At 50.8% G+C, this 19508-nt stretch overlaps 2 protein-coding genes across 3 annotated transcripts in view; one reads left to right on the plus strand and one right to left on the minus strand.

Moving 5' to 3' along the window:
* The window catches only part of tsen34 (TSEN34 tRNA splicing endonuclease subunit), a 34982-nt gene extending 16311 nt beyond the window's left edge, over positions 1-18671 (plus strand). Inside the window, exon 5 of one of the 2 annotated variants that reach the window (XM_069926956.1) lies at positions 17159-18671. In XM_069926956.1, the coding sequence (XP_069783057.1) occupies positions 17159-17486 (328 nt within the window). In that variant the 3' untranslated portion in view covers positions 17487-18671. Of the gene's footprint in view, positions 1-2555; positions 3312-17158 lie in introns of those variants that run through there. The other variant, XM_069926958.1, reaches the window with a different exon arrangement.
* grwd1 (glutamate-rich WD repeat containing 1) lies at positions 1025-16880 on the minus strand. The gene is made up of 7 exons (XM_069926955.1): positions 16450-16880; positions 14840-14957; positions 11229-11391; positions 10690-10903; positions 4149-4291; positions 2063-2260; positions 1025-1721 (listed from the first exon to the last, which is right to left on the minus strand). Exons 1-7 carry the CDS (start codon positions 16640-16642, stop codon positions 1413-1415), a joined length of 1338 nt encoding a protein of 445 aa, XP_069783056.1. The 5' UTR covers positions 16643-16880; the 3' UTR covers positions 1025-1412.
* Positions 18672-19508: the final 837 nt, after the last annotated feature.

The following is a 19508-nucleotide window of genomic DNA, read 5'->3' on the forward strand; positions in this document are numbered from 1 at the left end:
GACCCCCCATTTCTCCAACTCCCCATACCGTCAGTATACCGTTAAACTCCCACACTGTCCACAACACCCAAGACCTTACCTTCACGCCACTGACACTCCTCTCTGTCCACCACCCCACAACTCCCCATCCCGTTAACCTCCCACTGTCCACAACACCCCCGACTTTTCCGTCACTTCACTGACCCACCCATCGGCTTATCCTCCAAATCCCCATCCTGTCTGTATCCCATTAATATCCCACACTGTCTGCAACACCCCCGACCTGCCCGTCATCTCCCCGACCCACCCCTCCACTTCTGTCCAAACTCCCCATCCAGTCTGTATCCCGTTAACTTCCCAAACAGTCCACAACACCCCCGACCTTCCCATCACCCCATTGTCCCCCCCCATTTCTCCCCCAATTCCCCATCCTGTCTGTATCCCGTTGAAACATACCACACTGTCCACAACACTATCGAGCTTCCCGTCACCCCACTGACTCACACCTCACACTCTCCACAACACCCCCAAGCTTCCCGTCACCTCACTGACCCACCCCTCCACTTCTCCCTCAACTCCCCATCCCGTCTGTATCCCGTTAACCTCCCACACTATCTACAACACCCCCAACCTTCCCGTCACCTCACTCACCTACCCCTCCACTTCTCCCCCAACTCCCCATCCCGTTTGTATCCTGTTAACCTCCCAAACTGTCCACAACACTCCCGAGCTTCCAGTCACCCCACTGTCCCACCCCTCCACTTCTCCCCCAACTCCGTATCCCGTCTGTATCCCGTTAACTTCCCACACTGTCCACAACACACCCGACCTTCCCGTCACCCCAGTGACCAAGTACTTAAGTCTATGGTCTAACTAGAGCTTTATCGAGCTGGAGCATTACCTCGTTGCTCTTGTACTTGATTCCTCAACATACAAAGGCAGGTCCACCGTAAGCCCTCTCCATCACTGAAGTATCTGTGGAGGTGGCCTCTGAGAACCCCTCCCTGCACTGGTGAAGAACCCTTCATTGAACAGACCACAGCAGTGGGAGAACACTGGTCCTTTTATTGCTGTGTTGTCTGCGAAAGTCTCCAGGACAGAAAAGCTGAACCCTGGTCTCGAGGACCCGTTTGGGAGAAGGGCTGTGCATGTGCAGCAGAGAGCGGCCCTCACTCTCTCAGTGTCCCCCACCCCTCTCACTCTGGGCTACCAGAACCTCATCTCTCTCTCTGACTCAAAGCTGCTGAATAATCCCCCTCTCATCTCCCACTGTCTCCATGTGGGGAGTCTGTCTCCCTCTCTCTCCATCTTCTCATCCTGCTTGCTCTCACCCATCTCCCCATCTCTCTCTGCCCCTTCTCTATCTTCTCTCTCTCCCCCCTTCTCTCTCACCTCCTTTCTCCCACCTCTCCCCCTCCTCTCTCCCTCCCCCCTCACACGCTGATAGTCCGGAACACGTCGAAGCCGGAGTGTGCAGTGCTGACGATCAGGCCGGGACACTGGGGGTGCCAGTGGAGCTCCTTGATGTCATTCTGGCCCTGGTGGATGAAGAGGAGCTGTGGAGGGAACTGGCCGAGACCTTCCTCCCCTTCGCCGCTCCCGTCCCGCTCCACTGCCAGGTCCCACTGGGTCAGCAGGTCGTCGGCTCCGGCTGCTGCCAGGACACTGCCCTCCTGTGGGCACCACTCTATCGTGGTGATGGGGGCTGAGTGCAACTTAAACTGGGCCACGCTTTTCCCCTCCTGTTGGGGAAGTGTGTGGGGGGGAGGGGAGGGAGAGGTGGGGAGAGAGGGGGTAGGGAGGGAGAGGTGGGAATGGAGAGTGGGGGAAAGGCGGAGGGAGTGGGAGAAAATGAACAGTGGATTGTGAGCAAGTTTTGGGAAGTAAAAGCAACAGCTGAACCAGCCCCTCCCCCTTCCTGAGAAACCTCCTCCCTCCTTCCCCAGGCCCCTTCCCCCATCTTCCTCCCCCCCAACTGGAACTGAGAGTCCTCTTCCCCCGAGGCAAGGAAAGATCCTATCTCTCTCTCCCCTGTTCCCCCTCCCCTCTACCTCCTCCCTCTCCCATCTCCACTCCCCCTCACCTGGAACTGACGAAGGTCCCACACCTTCAGGACACCGTCGTCACCCCCCGAAGCGAGGAAGGGTTCCCTCCGGTTCCAGCTCAGTACGTTGACGTCAGACTGGTGGGCTGCCTCCACCCTCAGCATGCAGGCCCGGCTGGGGGCTGCCCTCGTGTCCCAGATTCTGATGGAGGCGTCTGCCGAGCACGAGGCAAAGACCTGTCCCCGGGAGAGGGAGACGTCAGCTTTATGAACGACCCAATGAAATAGTGTTCTCCGGTCCTCGGCGCAAAACACGCAGTCACACAACCAGACAGAACACACACACAGACAAACCATACACAGGCAGGACAAGTATTTATATATACAACAAATTTTGTTCCGCAAATAAGAGTCTCGGACGGTCAGTATGGGCAGTTCCTTTGGTCCTTCAGTGTCCTCTCTGCTGTGGGAAGAAGCTGTTCCTCAGCCTGGTGGGGTTGGCTCTGATACATCTGCATCTCTTCCCCGACAGGAACTGTTGAATGATGCCGTGAGCGGGGGTGGAACGGGCCCTCTTCAGACAACGATCCTGGTAGATAATGTTGATGGAGGGGAAGGACTCTAGTGATCCTCACTGCCCCTCTTATGGTCCTGTGGATTGACCTCTGATCCATTTCTCTGTCAGAACCATACTACACTGTGAAGCAGCCGGCCAGGGCACTCTCAATAGAGCTCCTGGGAGAAAGTGTTTGTCAAGGACGAGAAGGGCCAAGTTGGCCTGTTTCTATGCTGTAATGGTTATATATACTGTATGGCTGATGGTAGCCTTGCCCGCTTCAGTCTTCTCAGGAGGTGTGGTCAATGTTGCACCTTCCTGACAAGTGGAACGTCCACAACAGATCACTGGTTGACTGAACTCCAAGGACTTGGTGCTCTCCACTCTCTCTACTACAGAGTTGTTGATGTGTAGTGGAGGGCGATTGTTCCTGGTCCTCCTGAAGTCCACGATCATCTCCTTTTTTCTTGTCCACGTTGAGACTCTCGCATCATTTCATGGGATTTTCCGCCTCTGTCGTGCGACTCATTGTTGTTGCTGATGGGGCCAACGACCATTGCGTTTTTCTACAAACCTGATGACACTGTTGGAGCTGGATCTGGCGGTGCCATCGTGGGTCAGCGGGATGAGCACACAGGCCCTGAGGTATAGTGGAGGGCGGTCATTCCTGGTCCCCTGAAGACCATGATCATCTCCTTCATCTTGTCCATGTTCAGACTCAGGGCAGGGTCAAGGCCTGTCCATCATGGGGGGGGGGGTTGGGGTCACCAACATGTCAGTCAGAATTTATTCTCATGAACAGCATCATCATAGTGCAAGCATTCATATTATAATCTATTACTATTAAATAATACATTACGATTGAAAAAATTAAAAACAGTGCACAAAAAGTCAGGCAGTGCCTATGGTTCATGGATCATTCAGTTATCTAGTGGTAGCGGGGAAGAAGCCACCCTTGTGCTTGTCTTTAAGCTCCTGGACATTTTCCCCGATGGTAGCAGAGTGAAGAGGGCCTGGCCTGGGTGGTGGGGGTCTTTGAGGATAGAGGCTGCTTTTTTAGACCCCGCCTCATGTCGATGTCCTTGATGGAGTCAAGTCTGGTGCCCGTGATGTCACAGGCCGAGTGAACAACCCTCTGGGGTTTATTATTGTCCTGAGAGTTGGGACCTCTGTACCAGGCAGTGATGGAACCAGTCAGAATGCTTTCCACAGTCCACCTGTTGAGGTTTACGAGCATTTTCAGTGACGACCGATCTCCCCAGACACCTCACAGAGTACAGCCGCTGGCGAACCTTCTTTGTGATTGCTTCAATGTGGAGGCTCCAGGACAGATCCTTGGAGATGTTCACACCCAGGAATTTGAAGTTCTTGACCCTCTGCACTCCTGAGCCCTCGATGAGGGGTTGTGTTCCCCTTACTCCCTCCTGAAGTCCACCATCATCTCCTTGGTTTTGCTGACGTTGAGTGCAAAGGTTGTTGGCATGACACCACTCAAATGGCAGATCTCGAAGAAGCCTCCCCCCGCCCCTCGCCGAACCCCACCCCCCTCACCCTCCACCTCCATCTCACCGTTTTCTCACTTGGCGACCACTGGATGTCCTCCACAGAGCGGCTATGTGCCGAGTAGGGACGCTGGTCCACTCGCCAGGTCCCAGCTGGGCATGGTTCCCAAATGTGGATGTTCCTCTTACTGTCGCCTGAGGCCAGGCGACCTGCGGGGGTGCGGAGAGGGAGGGGCGGGGCAGGCAGGGAAGGGAAACACAAGCTATAAGAGCAGAAGTAGGCCAGCCGGTCCGTCAGATCTGTTCTGCCATTTAAACCATGATCCTATCATTCAACCCCACACGCAACCCTTGATGCCCTGACAAATCAAAATACCTCTCAGTCTCTGCCAACAATCTCGCTTCCACGACTGCCCACAGCAACAAGTTTCACAGACTCTGGCTAGAGAAATTTCTCTGCATCTCTCCTTTAAACTGACGCCCTTTTACCCTGAAGTTGTGCCCTCTTGTCCGAGAATCCCCTGCCATGGGAAACATCCTTGCCTCGTCGACTCTGTCCAGGCCTTTCAGTGATCGAAATGTCTCCATGAGGTTCTCCCCCTCATCCTCTGCACTCCAATGAGTACAGACCAAGAGCTGACAATCGTTCCTCATGTGTCAACCATTTCATTTCTTGTATCATTCCAGTAAAACTCTGAACCCTCTCCAAAGATAGGACATCCTTTCTCAAATATGGTGCCCAAAACTGTACAAGTGAGGACTCACCAGGTTGCTAGAGGCCCTCAATATTACAACCAATCCTCAAGAAATTAATGCCACAAAGGGACGGATGGAGGGAGGGGAGGGGAGCGAGGGAGAGGGAGTATCAGCGAGGGAGAGGAGGGGAAGGGTAGGTGGAGGAGAGAGGAGGCGTGGAAGGGGAGGTGAGGGGGGAGGATGGTTGATTGGGTGCCGGAGGTGGGGGAGAAGGGAGGAGTGAGGGGGAGAGGAGGAACAGGGTTGGGATGGAGGCAGGCGGTGGGAAGAGGGGAGATGAAGGGGACAAGGGGTGTAGGAAGGGAGGAGTGACAGAGTGGGGGTGAGGTGGAGGAGGGGAGAAGAGGATGGGGGTTTGGGAAGGAGTGGGGGAGGTGGGTGAGGGAGGTGGATGAGAGGATGGGGAGGTGGAGGAGGGGGTGGGAGGAGGGGAGGTGAGAGGGAGGAGATAGGCAGGAGATGGAAGGGAGGAGGGGAGAGGGTTTGGGAGGAGGACCAAAGAGAAGTAATGGGAGGGGGGCCAGGGGAGGTGAGAGGAGGAGAGGGGAGGAGGGACAGGTGAGGACAGGAGTGAGAGGGGAGGAGGGACAGGTGAGGACAGGAGTGAAAGGGAGGGGAGCCACAAGGGGGAGTGGGGGTGCAGTGAGGGATAGGGGAAGGGGAGAAGGACTGCAGGAAGGGAGAAGTGAGGGGGAGGCAAGTGGAGGAGGAGGAAGGGAGGAATGAGGGAATGGAAGGGGAAGAGTGAGGGTGTGGAGGGTATGGGAGGAGAGAGGGAAGGAATGTCAGGGGTGGTGAGGGTGTGGGAGGAGGAGGTGGGAGGGGAAGAGAGGGATGGGAGGTGGAGGAGGGGAGAGGGAAGGAAGGTCGGGGGTGAAGTGAGGGTATGGTAAGAGGAGAGGGGATGTGAGGGGATGGGAGAAGGGGAGAGGGAATGAGGGGGTGGGAGGATGGGAGGAGGGGGATGGGAGGAGGAGGAAAGAAATGGGGGTGGGAGGAGGAGGGGATGGGAGGGTGTGGAGAGGGAAGGAATGGGGTGGAGAGGAGAGGGAAGAAAGGTTGGGGTAGAGTGAGGGTGTGGGAAGAGGAGAGGGAATGGGAGGCGGTAGGGGGTGTGAGGGGATGGGAGAAGGGGAGAGGGGTGGGAGGAAGGGGAATGCGAGGAGGGGAGAGGGAAGGAGTGAGGGGCTGGGAGAAGGGGAGAGGGAAGGAGGGGTGGGAGGAAGAGGGGAATGCGAGGAGGGGAGAGGGAAGGAGTGAGGGGGTGGAGAGGAGGGGAGGAGTGAGGGGATGGGAGAGGAGGGGAGAGGGAAGAAAGGTCGGGGGTAGAGTGAGTGTGGGAAGAGGCAAGGTGGAGGGGGATGGTGGGAGATGGGAGGGGGAATCAGGAAGGGGAGGGGAGAGATGGACGAGGATGGAGGGAAGAAGAAATCGGGGAGAGATGTTGAAGACATCGGTGAGGCCAGTTGCCTCATGGTTCTTAAGCCTGACGCCGCAGTTAATGAAGGTCAAATTAGAGGCGTTGTGGACGGCGAGGAAGGTTCTCAAAGCTTGTGGAGAGATCTGAACCTGCTGGAAAAATGGGCTGCAAAACGGCAGGTGAAATTTAATGCAGACACGTGCGTGTGAGGTGCTGGATTTTGGAAGGGCAAACCAAGAAATGGTTGGGCACTGAGGAGTGTGGTAGAACAGAGGGACCTTGGAATACAGAGACATAATTCCCTGAAAGTGGTGTTACAGGTGGACAGGGTTGTAAAGAGAGATTTTGGTACATTAATCAAAGTACAGGTACTTCTCTACTTATGATGGGATGGCGTTGTGACAAGTTGATAAACAATACAGGTATACCTTGTATAACACCGACAGCCCTGTATCAGTCTCCACAGTGATCCCATTGCCTCGCTCTCTCCCCACAGCCCTGTATCAGTCCCCACAGTGATCTCACAGCCCTGCTCTCTCCCCACAGCTCCGTGTTGGTCTCCACACTGATTCCACAGCCCCGCTCTCTCCCCACAGCCCCATGTTGGTCCCCACACTGATCCCACTGCCCCGCTCCCCTCCCACAGCCGTGTATCAGACCCCACACTGATCCCACTGCCCCACTCCTTCCCCACAGCCCTGTATCAGACCCCACACTGATCCCACTGCCCCGCTCCCTTCCCACAGCGCTGTATCAGTCTCCACACTGATCCTACTGCCCTGCTCTCTCCCCACAGCCCCGTATCAGTCCCTGCAAGCTTTCTGACTGAATTAAGTGATTGACCAAGGGGTCACAAAGAACTCACCTTAGAGGAATTATCAACGTTTATTGTAAAAATCAACAATGTTTGTGATGACCTCACTTTAACATATTACATGAAAGTAAATAATGAGGGTCACACAACTGAACCACCGTAACTTGAAAAATCCTAACTCTGACCATCATAGGCAGGGAGCACCTGTACAGGAGTTGGGGTGTTATGGAGAAGATATTGTTGAGGCCAGACTTTGGAGTATTGTGTACAATTTATACATGGAACACTTCAGCACAGTTCAGGCCCTCCCTGTTGTGCTGACCCAGATATTCCTTAAAAATGTTCTAAACCCTCCCTACCCCATAACACTCTATTTCAATTCCATCCATATGTCTGTCTAAGTGTCTCTTAAATGCAACTAATGTTCCAGCCTCCACCACCATCCCTGGAAAGGCATTCCAGGCTCCCACAACTCTTACCCCCAACATCTCCCCTAAACATCCCTCCCTTCACTTTGTATAGATATCCTCTGATGTTTGCTGATCCTGCCCTGGGAAACAGGTGCTGACTGTCCCACCTATCAATCCCTCTCAGAATCTTGTCGACCTCTATCAAGACTCTTCTCATCCTTCAACGATCCAGAGAGAAAAGTCCCAGCTCTGCCAACCTTGCCTCATAAGACTTGTTTCCCAATCCAGGTAATATCCTGGTCAATCTCCTCTGCCCCCTCTCTAGATCTTCCATATCCTTCCTGTAATGAGGTGACCAGAACTGAACACAATACTCCAAGTGGGGTCTCAGCAGAGATTTGTAGAGTTGTAACGTGACCTCTCCACTGAACTCAATTCCCCTATTAAAGAAGCCCAACATTCCATAGGCTTTCTTAATTCTCCTATCAACCTGTGCGGCCACCTTGAGGGATGTATAGATTTGGACCCCAAGGTCCCTCTGTTCATCCACACTCGTAAGTAACCGACCATTAACCCAAGAATTAGCTTTCTGGTTTGTCCATCCAAAATGCATCAACCCACACTAATCCGGATTGATCTCCATCTGCCACTTCTCCACCCAACTCTGCATCCCGTCCATATCCTCTTGTGACCTTCGACAACCTTCAGCTCCATCCACAGCTCCTCCAACCTTCGTGTCATCTGCAAACTTACTGACCTATCCTTCCGCCTCTTTGTAAAGTTCATCCAGAGCAGGGGTCCCAGAACAGATCCCTGCAGAACTTCCCTGGTCACTGAATATTTCCCACCCATGATTACTCTGCTTTCTACAGTTAAATGAATTCTGAATCTACACAGCCAAGGTTTTACAGATTGCATGCCTCATGAGTAACTATATAACCATATAACAATTACAGCATGGAAACAGGCCAATTTGGCCTTTCTGGTCCGCACTGATCCAAGTACCCTCCTCTAATTCCACTTACCAGCACTCTGCCCGTATCCCTCCATCCCCCTCCTACCCATATACTTATCCAACTCTTTCTTAAATGACAAAATTGACCCTACCTCCAACACCTTTCCCGGAAGCCTATTCCACACTCTTTGAGTAAAGAAGTTCCCCCTCATGTTACTCCTAAATCTTTGCCCGTCAACTCTCAACCCATGACCTCTTGTATCCATCTCTCCTACTCTAAATGGGAAAAGCCTTTCCACATCAACTCTATCTATCCCTCTCATTAAGGTAATGAACACCTCTATCAAATCCCCTCTCAGCCTTCTACGTTCCAAGGAATAAAGACCTAATTTGCTCAATCTTTCCTTGTATTCCAGATGCTGAAACCCAGGCAACATTTTGTAAATCTTCTCTGCACCCTATCTTGTTAATATCCTTCCTATAAATCAGTGAGCAGAACTGCACACAGTACTCTAAATTTGGCCTCACCAATGCCTTGTACAGTTTCATCATTGCTTCCCAACTCCTATATTCTATGAACTGATTTATATAGGCAAGCATACTAAAGGCCTTCTTCACCACCTTGTCCACATGCGCTCCTACCTTCAGGGAACAATGCACCATTATTCCTAGATCTTTCTGCTCCACTGCATTCTTCAATGCCCTCCCATTTACCACATGTCTTGCTGTGATTATTCTTTCCAAAATGAAGCACCTCACACTTATCAGCATTAATCTCCATCTGCCATCTTTCTGCCCACTCCTCGAAGCAGTTTAAATCCCTCTGCAATCTTTGAAAATCCTCTTCATCATCCACAATTCCCCCTATTTTAGTATCATCTGCATATTTACTAATCCAATTTACCGCCCCATCCTCCAGATCATTAATATATATGACAAACAAAAATGGTCCCAATACCGAATTCTGAGGTACACCGCTTATCACCGGCCTCCATCCTGACAAACAATTATCTACTCCTACTCTCTGGCACCTTATTTCCAGCCACTGTTGAATCCATTTGACTATCTCCAAATTAATACCCAAGGACTTAGCCTTCCTAACTAATCTCCCATGCGGAACCTTATCAAAGGCATTATTGGTCCATATAGACAACATCCACTCATCAACATTCCTAGTCACTTCTTCAAAAAATTGTAAGATTGGTCAAACATGACCTTCCATGCACAAATCCGTGTTGAGTGTCCCTGATCAGACCCTGTCCCTCCATATGCTTATATATACTATCTCTAAGAACCCTTTCCATCAATTTACCTACCACAGACATCAAACTTACAGGCTGATAATTGCTAGACTTGCTCCTCGAACCCTTTTTAAACAAAGGAACAAAGGAACCACAGTCCTCTGGCACTATACCTGTCTCTAATGACATTTGAAAAATCACTGCCAGAGCCTCTACTAACGACAGGAAGGATATCAATAATATCAAAAAGTGCAGTAGACGATTCACTCAGATGCTACCAGGACTTGGGGAACTGGTTTACAGGGAAACCTGGAACGTAGAAGAATGAGGGGAGATTTGATTGAGGTATTTAAAATGATGAGGGGGACAGACAGAGTCAATGTAGATCAGCTTTTCCCACTGAGGGCGGGTGAGATACAAACCAGAGGACACGGGTTAAGGGTGAAAGGGGATACATTTAAGGGGTACGTCCTCACAGAGAGTGGTGGAAGTTTGGAACAAGCTAAAGTGGTGAATGCAGGCTCAATTTTCATATTTAACGTTACATTAAAACATCACAGCACTGTACAGGTCATTCGGCCCTCCATGTTGTGCCAAACCGTATAAAAGGGCTAAACTCTCCCTACCCTATAACCCTCTCCTTTTGTCCATGTGCCTGCCTAATAGTTTTTTAAAGGCCCCTAATGTTTCAGCCTCTACCACCACTCCTGGCCAGGCATTCCCGGCCTCAACAACTCTGTGTAAAATCGTACCCCTGATGTCTCCCCTCCCTTAATCTTATACATGTGTCCTCTAGGGGTTGTATTCCCAACCTGGGAAACAGGTGCTGGCTGTCCAACCTATCTATGCCTCTCATAATTTTGTAGACCTCGATCAAGTCCCCTACCATTCACTGTGCCCCACTCTCAGACCCAGAGGTCCCTCTGTCCACTCCCACCGTTCACCATGTCCCACTCTCATACCCCGAGATCCCTTGACCCTCACCCCTTCCCCACCGAGGGAGGGTTCTCACCAGGGACGGTGGGTGACCAATCAAGGGCGAACCCCTCGGCCATATGACCTCCGAAGGCGAAGAGGGGCTCAAGTTTGGCTTGGCGCTCCGACAGGAAGGTCCGCATTCCACTAGCGCTAGCCAGTGCTTCCAGCTGGGGCCGGAGGTCCCACACCTCAACCTGGCCCTTCTCCGACCAGAGGGCAGCGAGTGGGGTGCCTGAGGAACGGTCCACCTGGGGAGAGAGAGGGTAGAGGGTCAGGTGGGTCCAGTTTGATCCACCTGGGTGGGGTGGGGGGGGGGGGGAGACGAGAGTCAGGGAGGGTCCAGTCTGGTCCTTTTGGGAGGGAGAGAGTCGGGGAAGGTCCCAGTCCTGTCTACCTGGGTGGGAGAGAGTCTGGGAGGGACCCAGTCTGGTCTACCTGAGGGGTTGAAGAGTCAGTGGGGTCCCAGTCCAATCCATCTGTGGGGAGGGGGAGTGTGGGGTCCCAGACCAGTCAGTGGATTGGTGGGGGTTTTACAGGATGTCGGGGGGGTCAGGGGAATGGTCGCTCTCTCACTCGCATTCGGTTGATCCCCCCATAGTGCGGCACCAGGGCGATCTCCAGCCGTGGGCCCTCCTCCTCCTCCTCCTCGCTATCACTGCTGCCTGAATCCGAGTCTGAGCCCGACTTGGGCTTTTCCACGGTCCCACGGAGGTTGTGCATCTTCATCACCACCATCCTGTGGGGGGAGGGGGGGGTCAGTGAGAGAAAGAGGGTGGGAGAGAGGAGAGAGAGGGTGAGGTGAGAGGGTGAGAGGGCAAGTGAAGGGGGATGAAAGTAGGGAAGAGGGAGGGATGGGCGGGGAGAGAGGGGCAGGGGGTGAGGGCCGGGGAGAGAGTGCAGGGGGCAACATCCAGACGCTGAACACACAGCTGGCACACCAATCCCCAACCCCACCCCCCACCACCACACTTCCCAGGTGCATCAAAAGCCTCTCTGAACTGCTCAACGGCAAACAAGATCAAGGAACAGAAGCTGGCCACTAGGCCCATCGAGTCTGTTCTGTAAATCTACATTAAGCTACTCTACACTAGTCCCAATTTCCATTCTTTTCCCCATATCCCTTGATGCCCTCACTAATGAGATACTTATTAATTTCCTGTTTAAATACTCCTTGTATGTGGCAGCGAGTTCCACAGATCCACAACCCTCTGGCTAAAGAAGTTCTCCCTCCTCTCTGTTTTAATTGGATAACTTCTAATTTTCAGACTATGACCCCTTGTCCTCGATTCCAAGGGAATCTTATGTCAAAACTTTACAAAATACGAAATGCCTCTGAGATCCCTCCCTCGTTCTCCTATACTCCAACGAATACAACCCAAGAGCTGCCAAACGATCCTCGTACGTTAGCCCCTTGTAAATATCCTCTCCAACAACATCACATCCTTTCTAAGATAGGGGTCCCAAAACTGTACACAATTCTCCAAATGAGGCCTCCAATGGCCCATAGAGCCTCATTAACACCTCTCTACTCTTATACACGATTTCTCTTGAAATGAATGCCAACGTAGCATTCGCCTTCTTCACTCCCAATCCCTCCTGGGCATGAACTTTTAGGTTTCTTTGCATGAGGACGCTCAGGTCTCTTTGCACCTCCAAGAATTGAAGTTTCTCCCCATCCAAACAGTCCTCTGCCTGTTTATTTCCACTATTAAACTGCATAGAATATAGGAGCTGGGAGGTGATGTCGAGACTATTCAAGGCATTGGTGAAGCCAAGTTTGGAGTATTGTGTGCAGTTCTGGTCCCCAAATTATAAGAAAGATATCAATAAGGTAGAGAGGGTGCAGAAAAGATTTACTCAAATGTTGCCTGGATTTCAGTATCTAGAATACGGAGAAAGATTGAGTCGACTGGGTCTTTATTCATTGGAGCGTAGAAGGTTGAGTGGGGATTTAATAGAGGTGTTTAAAATTATGAGGGGAATAGATAGTGTAGATGTGAATAGGCTCTTCGCCTTGAGGGTAGGGGAGATTGGAATGAGGGGGCAAAAGTTTAGGAGTAATATAAGAGGATGCTTCTTCACTCAGAGAGGGGTGGCTGAGTGGAATGACCTTCTGGGAGGTGGTTGCAGCAGGGTCAATTCTGTCATTTAAGAGGAGGTTGAATGAGTACATGGATGTGAGGGGGTTGGAGGGTTATGGACAGGGAGCGGGTAGGTGGGACGAGAGGAGTTCACTTAGATCGGTGCGGACCAGAGGGGCTGAGGTGGCCTGTTTCCGTACTGTAATTGTTTTATGGTTATATGGTACAACCGAACACTTCTCAACATTGTGCTTCATCTGCCATATTTTTGCCCAGTCTCCTAATCTGTCTCTATCCCTCTGCAACTTTACAGTTTCTTCCTACTGGCTACTTTATCTTGGTGTCATCTGCAAATTTGGACACAAAACCATTCATTCCACAATCCAAAGTGTTAATATAAATTGTAAACAGCAGTGGCCCTAACACCAACCTCTGTGGAACACCACTAGTTTACAGGCAGCCATCCAGAACGAGATCTCTTAATTTCAACCCTTTGCTTCCTGCCTATCAGCCGCTTTTCTATCCAGTCTAATAGTGTCCATGGGCCCTCATCTTATTTAGCAGCCTAACATCGAAAGCTTTTTGAAAATCCAAATATACAACATCCAAAGCCTCTCCTATGTCTATCCTACTTGAGATTTCTTCAAAAAACTCAAATAGGTTGGTCAGGCAGGATCTACCCTTTAAAAGACCATGTTGACTTGGACCAATCTCGTCATACATTTCCAGGTATTTCATAACTTCATCCTTGAGGATTGACTCTAATATCTTTCCAACCACTGATGTCAGACTAATCGGCCTATAGTTTCCTTTTTTCTGTCTCCCACCTTTCTTGTATAGCGGAACCATATTCGCAACCTTCCAATCCCCTGGAATCTCTCCAGAATCAATTGATTTCTGGAAGATCATCGCCAATGGATCTACAATCTCCAAAGCCACCTCTTTCAAAACCTGCAGGTGCATCTTGTCCGGTCCGGGAGATTTACCTATCCATTCAATTAGCCTAGCACAATTTCTCTAGTAATCTTAACTGTATCTAACTCTACTTCCTGAAGCCTCTGTCTGTCAGGGACATTACTCATGTCTTCCACCATGAAGATTGAGGTAAAATATTGTTTTAATTCTTCTGCTATTTCTTTATAACTCATTATAATTTCCCCAGCATAATTTTAAATCAGCCCTATGTCTCTCTTTTATACTTTATATATTTAAACAGTATATTTTTCTATATTGTTAGCCAATCTCCTTTCATAGCTCATCTTTTCTTCCCAAATGACTTTTGTTGTCTCTTTCTGTAAGTGTCAAAAGGAATCACTGTCCTCTGATTTCCCACTAATTTTAGCTTCCTTGTTTGCCCTCTCCTTTGCTTTGATCTTAGCCTTCACCTCTTTTGTTAGCCATAATGATACCACCTTTCCTTGGACAAATTTCTTTTTCCTTGAAATATATCTATCCTGAATGCCTTTTATTACTTGCAAAAATATCTCCAGTCCTGCTCTGATCCTCTGAATAGTTTGGTTTACCACTCAACTTCCTTCCTTGTACCACCATAATTTCCTTCATTCCACTGAAAAATTGATACATCTGATAACATTTTTACCTTTTCAAATTTGATGTTGAATTCGACCACTGCTTCCTGGAGGTTCTAAGACCTTTAACTCCCAAACATCCTACCTCGCAGTGATCCTTCAGTCCTGACTCCTTTCACCCCCTGACCTTGCCTTGTGATCCTTCACCCCGACCCAGACTGCGATCCTTCACCACCTGTCCCTGCCCTGTGACCCTTCACCCGCCCTACCCCGTGACCCCTTTACCCTCAGACACGGCCCTGTGACTTCACCTCTGACCCTGCCATGACCCATTTACTCCCTGACTCTGTGCCTCTTCACCCTGCCTGTGACTCCTTCACTCCCTGACCCTGGCTTGTGACTCCCTTCACTACCTAACCCTGCCAGGACCCCTGCAACCCTTGACCCTGCCTTGTGAACCTTCATTCTCTGACCTTGCCTTGCAACCCTTCACCCCCTGACCCTGCCCTGTAATGCTTCACCCCCTGAATGAGTGCAGAGAACCCCGCCCTCTGACCTACGAACTCTACCCCACCTGTTGCTCTGGGCTGTGTCCGCCTGGGTCCCAGCACACAGGAACACTGTTAGTGGGAACTGCGTTCGATCATCCCCTAGTTCATCCCTCAGCACGTCAAAGCTCAGGCACGGAGCCCCTAGGGAGGGGAGAGTGGAGAAGAGGTCACCAATGCCCACATCCCTCCCTACTGCTTCCTCCTTCCCTCATCCACTTCCAATTGCTTCCTCCTCCTCTCCTCTTCCTCATCTCTCCCTCTTAAATTCTTCCCCTCCCCTTCCTCCACTTCTTCTGCCCCCTCCTCCTTGCTCCCCTCCCCCACTTCTAATACCCCTCCCTCCACCACTTCTAATACCTCTCCCTCCACCTCCTTCCCGACCTACCTCACACTCTCCTGCCCCTCCCAAATTCCTCCCCCTCCTTCCTCACCCTCTCCTAAATTCCACTCCCTCACCCTCTCCTCCCTCCACTTCTCCTGCTCCCGCCTCCTCCTCACTCCCCTTCCCCACTTCTAATACCCCTCCCTCTACCTCCTTCCTACCTTCCTCTCCCCACACTCCTCTCCCCTGCCCCCTCCCCTCCTTCCTTGCTCCCTCTCCCCTCCCTCCACTCCCCCTCTCCCCTCCCTCCGCTCCCCCTCTCCGCTCCCCCTCTCCCCTCCCTCCGCTCCCCCTCTCCCCTCCCTCCGCTCCCCTCCCACCTCCCTCCATCCATCCTGTAGTTGTTAGCTATGCTTTGGCTAGAATTTGAAGAGCATTGTGGAATACTTGACTAAAGTTCTCGTGGCTAAGACCAGTTAAAAATTGTTCTGCTGATGCTGCTATGCCGTGGAGGAAGTAAGGGCAGCTGGAACTGGTCTGGAACCGTGTGTCAAAGTTTCTGTCTGCCGTTATGCTAGCAGTTGTGAAGAACAAACTCTAAATGGAATTGTTTTAGTTGACAAAGCCCCTGCATGAACTGTATAAATGTGTGCCTTCTTATTTTCTACTTCGAGACCTTGCAGTGTATGCACGTACACTGTGAGCTGTAATCTGACCTCTCTAACCATGGGTTTCAGTGCGTAGTAAAGAAACCGTTTACTGAGGCTCTATTGTGATCCGTTGTTCATTGGAAGCAGTTGGTGTTCCCTGTTCACAGTTTTATCTGACAGCGGGATCCTTTTCCTCCTCCCCTCCCCTTTCTTTCCACTCCTCTATTCCTTCCTCCATGTGGGAACCTCCACTCTCAGTCCTCTCTCCCGACCAATGGGAAGGCCCAGCCCCCCCTCTCCCCCGACCAATGGGAAGGCCCAGCTCCCCTCTCCCCCGACCAATGGGAAGGCCCAGCTCCCCTCTCCCCCGACCAATGGGAAGGCCCAGCTCCCCTCTCCCCCGACCAATGGGAAGGCCCAGCTCCCCTCTCCCCCGACCAATGGGAAGGCCCAGCTCCCCTCTCCCCCGACCAATGGGAAGGCCCAGCTCCCCTCTCCCCCACCAATAAGAAAGCCCAGCTCCCCTCTCCCCAGACCAATGGGAAGGCCCAGCTCCCCTCTCCCCCACCAATAAGAAAGCCCAGCTCCCCTCTCCCCCGACCAATGGGAAGGCCCAGGCTCCCAGCACCCACTCTTCCCGTTTCCCGTTGCGGCCCCTCACCACTCTGCGCCTGGTGGTAGAGCCGATAGGCAGCCTCATCGCGCACTAGCTCCTCGCCCTTGGCCAATGGCTGCCCCGGGAGATAGACCAGCGCCTCCCCGACCTTCTCCTCGCCTCCTTCGCCCTCAGCCTCCTCCTCCTCCATGCTGCTCTCGCTGGCGCTCCGCAACGTGCTTCGCTCCTCCTCCGCCATTTTTCATAAAGGCCGCTCACCAGAAGTAGCGGCAGCTCATCCCCGATCGATGGGTCTAGGGCGCCGCCATATTTCATCAAGGCAACCGTCGGCCTGTCCCGCTCTTAAAGGGGCAGCGGACAGCCGTTCAGCCCTTGCCGAGAGCGATGCACAGCAGGGAAACGTTCAAAGCCTCTCGTTCGTGCTCGGGGCCGAGCTGATAAGTTCGGCCCGTCTGGTCTGTCCCGAAGAACAAATCCTATAAAGAGACGCTACAGTTTATCTGGTTCAACGAAAACCAAGTTGTCCACCCAAACTGGCGCTAGCGCTGCTATCCCGACCACTGCCTGTCTTCAGAAACCTTTGGCCCAAATTGCCCGTGCTCACCAAACGAATCCGATTTGCCTGCACTATTCAGATTTATTGACATGACAACTGTTGGAATATAGGGGTTAATTAATCATAGAAAATATGTAGAATATATGCTTATGTACTATTCTGCGTTCTCGCACCAACCGTCTTTTCAATAATCTTCAGCATGATGCTGAACCAAGCCATGAAAGACCAAAACAATGAAGACGCTGTTTACATCCGGTACCGCACAGATGGCAGTCTCTTCAATCTGAGGCGCCTGCAAGCTCACACCAAGACACAAGAGCAACTTGTCCATGAACTACTCTTTGCAGACGATGCCGCTTTAGTTGCCCATTCAGAGCCAGCTCTGCAGCGCTTGACGTCCTGTTTTGCGGAAACTGCCAGAACAGAACAAAAGATGGCTTTCTTTTATACAGAGCTGTTGTCATACCCACACTCCTGTTCAGCTCCGAATCATGGGTCCTCTACCGGCATCACCTACGGCTCCTAGAACGCTTCCACCAGCGTTGTCACCGCTCCATCCTCAACATTCATTGGAGCGACTTCATCCCTAACATCGAAGTACTCGAGATGGCAGAGGACGACAGCATCGAATCCAAGCTGTTGAAAATCCAACTGCGCTGGGTAGGTCACGTCTCCAGAATGGAGGACCATCGCCTTCCCAAGATCGTGTTATATGGCAAGCTCTCCACTGGCCATCGTGTCAGAGGTGCACCAAAGAAGAGGTACAAGGACTGCCTAAAGAAATCTCTTGGTGCCTGCCACATTGACCACCGCCATTGGGCTGATATTGCCTCAAACTGTGCATCTTGGCGCCTCACAGTTCGGCGGGCAGCAACCTCCTTTGAAGACCACAGAGCCCACCTCACTGACAAAAGACAAAGGAGGAAAAACCCAACACCCAACCAACAAATTTTCCCCTGCAACTGCTGCAACCGTGTCTGCCTGTCCCACATCGGACTTGTCAGCCACAAACGAGCCTGCAGCTGACGTGAACATTTACCCCTCCGTAAATCTTCGTCCGCGAAGCCAAGCCAAATAAACTATTCATTTTGTATACATGAATCCAGTACTATGTAACAATTTAATATTTACCTCATGGTGAAGGGAAAGAGTAATGTCTTGAGAGAGAAAGAGAATTGCCTGCTCCCAAAATACAAAAGAGAGAATATGTATGAAACAATTCAGTAGGAATGTTAAGGCAAAAGGAGGTGTTGATGGCTAGACAAGAACAAAGAGAATCCTGACAGAGACTGTCAGAAACAAAGAGGATGGAAACTAACTCAGTAAGAAGGCAGAAGGACGTGTTGAGTAGAACAGAAGAAGAATATGGTCAGATGAGAACAAAGAAATAATTAGAAATATCTGGGGTATGAATTGATTTCTGATCAAAACATCAGGATATTCTGGCCTTGAGGATTAAGATGGGAGCTCTACACCCCAGATATCTGCAGAGCAGTAAACTACTTGTGATAAATCTTACGCAAGAAATCTAGCAAAGAAAGCCAACTTTTGTTCTGTATAAGGTTGAGCTATATAAACTGTAGAGACTGGACCGTAGAGGTCAGTCTTAGGGAATAGCTCACTGTGCAGGTGACCTATAAACTAATGACTGAACCAGAGCTCTGTTAAGCTTTATTCTTGTGCTGTGCAATAAACTGATTGTTGAACCAAATACCTTCTTCTTTCACTTCATTTAACGAACACGCTGGACTAAATTAAGGGTAGGGTAAAGCCATAGTCCGACACAACACGTACAACCCTGAAATTCCTTTTCCTGCGGGCCAGGCAAAAGAAATTGTGACTCAGGAAAGGAAACCCAGAGTATTCAATCCAGTGATTTTTGATGAAATCAGAGGTGGAGAGGAAAAGCAAATTTAAGTTCTTCGGAATCATAATCTCAGAGGATCTTTCCTGGACTCAACACACCAAATGGTATCGTGAAGAAAGCGCGTCATGCTCTGACTTCCTCAGGATTTTGCAGAGCTTTTGTTATGACACCAGAAACTCTGGTAAGTTTCCATAATGCGATAAATCAGGTCGACAAGTTAGCACAAGACTCAGATCTGGGCAGCTGGAAAATTGGGCTGCCAAATGGCAGATGGAATTTAATGCAGGTGTTGGATTTTGGAAGGACAAACCAAGAAAGGACAGGCACAGTAAATGGTCGGGCACTGAGGATTGGAGTGGAACAGAGGGATCTGGAATAGGGATACATAATTTCCAGAAAATGGTGTCTCAGGTAGATAGGGTCGCAAAGAGAGCTTTTGGCCTTCATAAATCAAAGTATTGAGTATAGGAGTTGGGATGTTATGACAAAGTTGTATAAGAAATTGGTGAGGCAAAATTAGTATTGCATGCAGTTTTGTCACCTAACTATAGGTAAGAGAGTGCAGAGAAGATTTACAAGGATGTTGCCCAGACTTCAGGAACTAAATAACAGGGAGAGGTTAAACAGGTTAGGACTTTATTTCCTAGAGTATAAAAAAATGAGGGGAGATTTAATAGAGGA

The sequence above is a fragment of the Narcine bancroftii genome, chromosome 3 (assembly GCF_036971445.1).
Source record: "Narcine bancroftii isolate sNarBan1 chromosome 3, sNarBan1.hap1, whole genome shotgun sequence".
Classification (NCBI taxonomy): Eukaryota; Metazoa; Chordata; class Chondrichthyes; order Torpediniformes; family Narcinidae; genus Narcine; species Narcine bancroftii.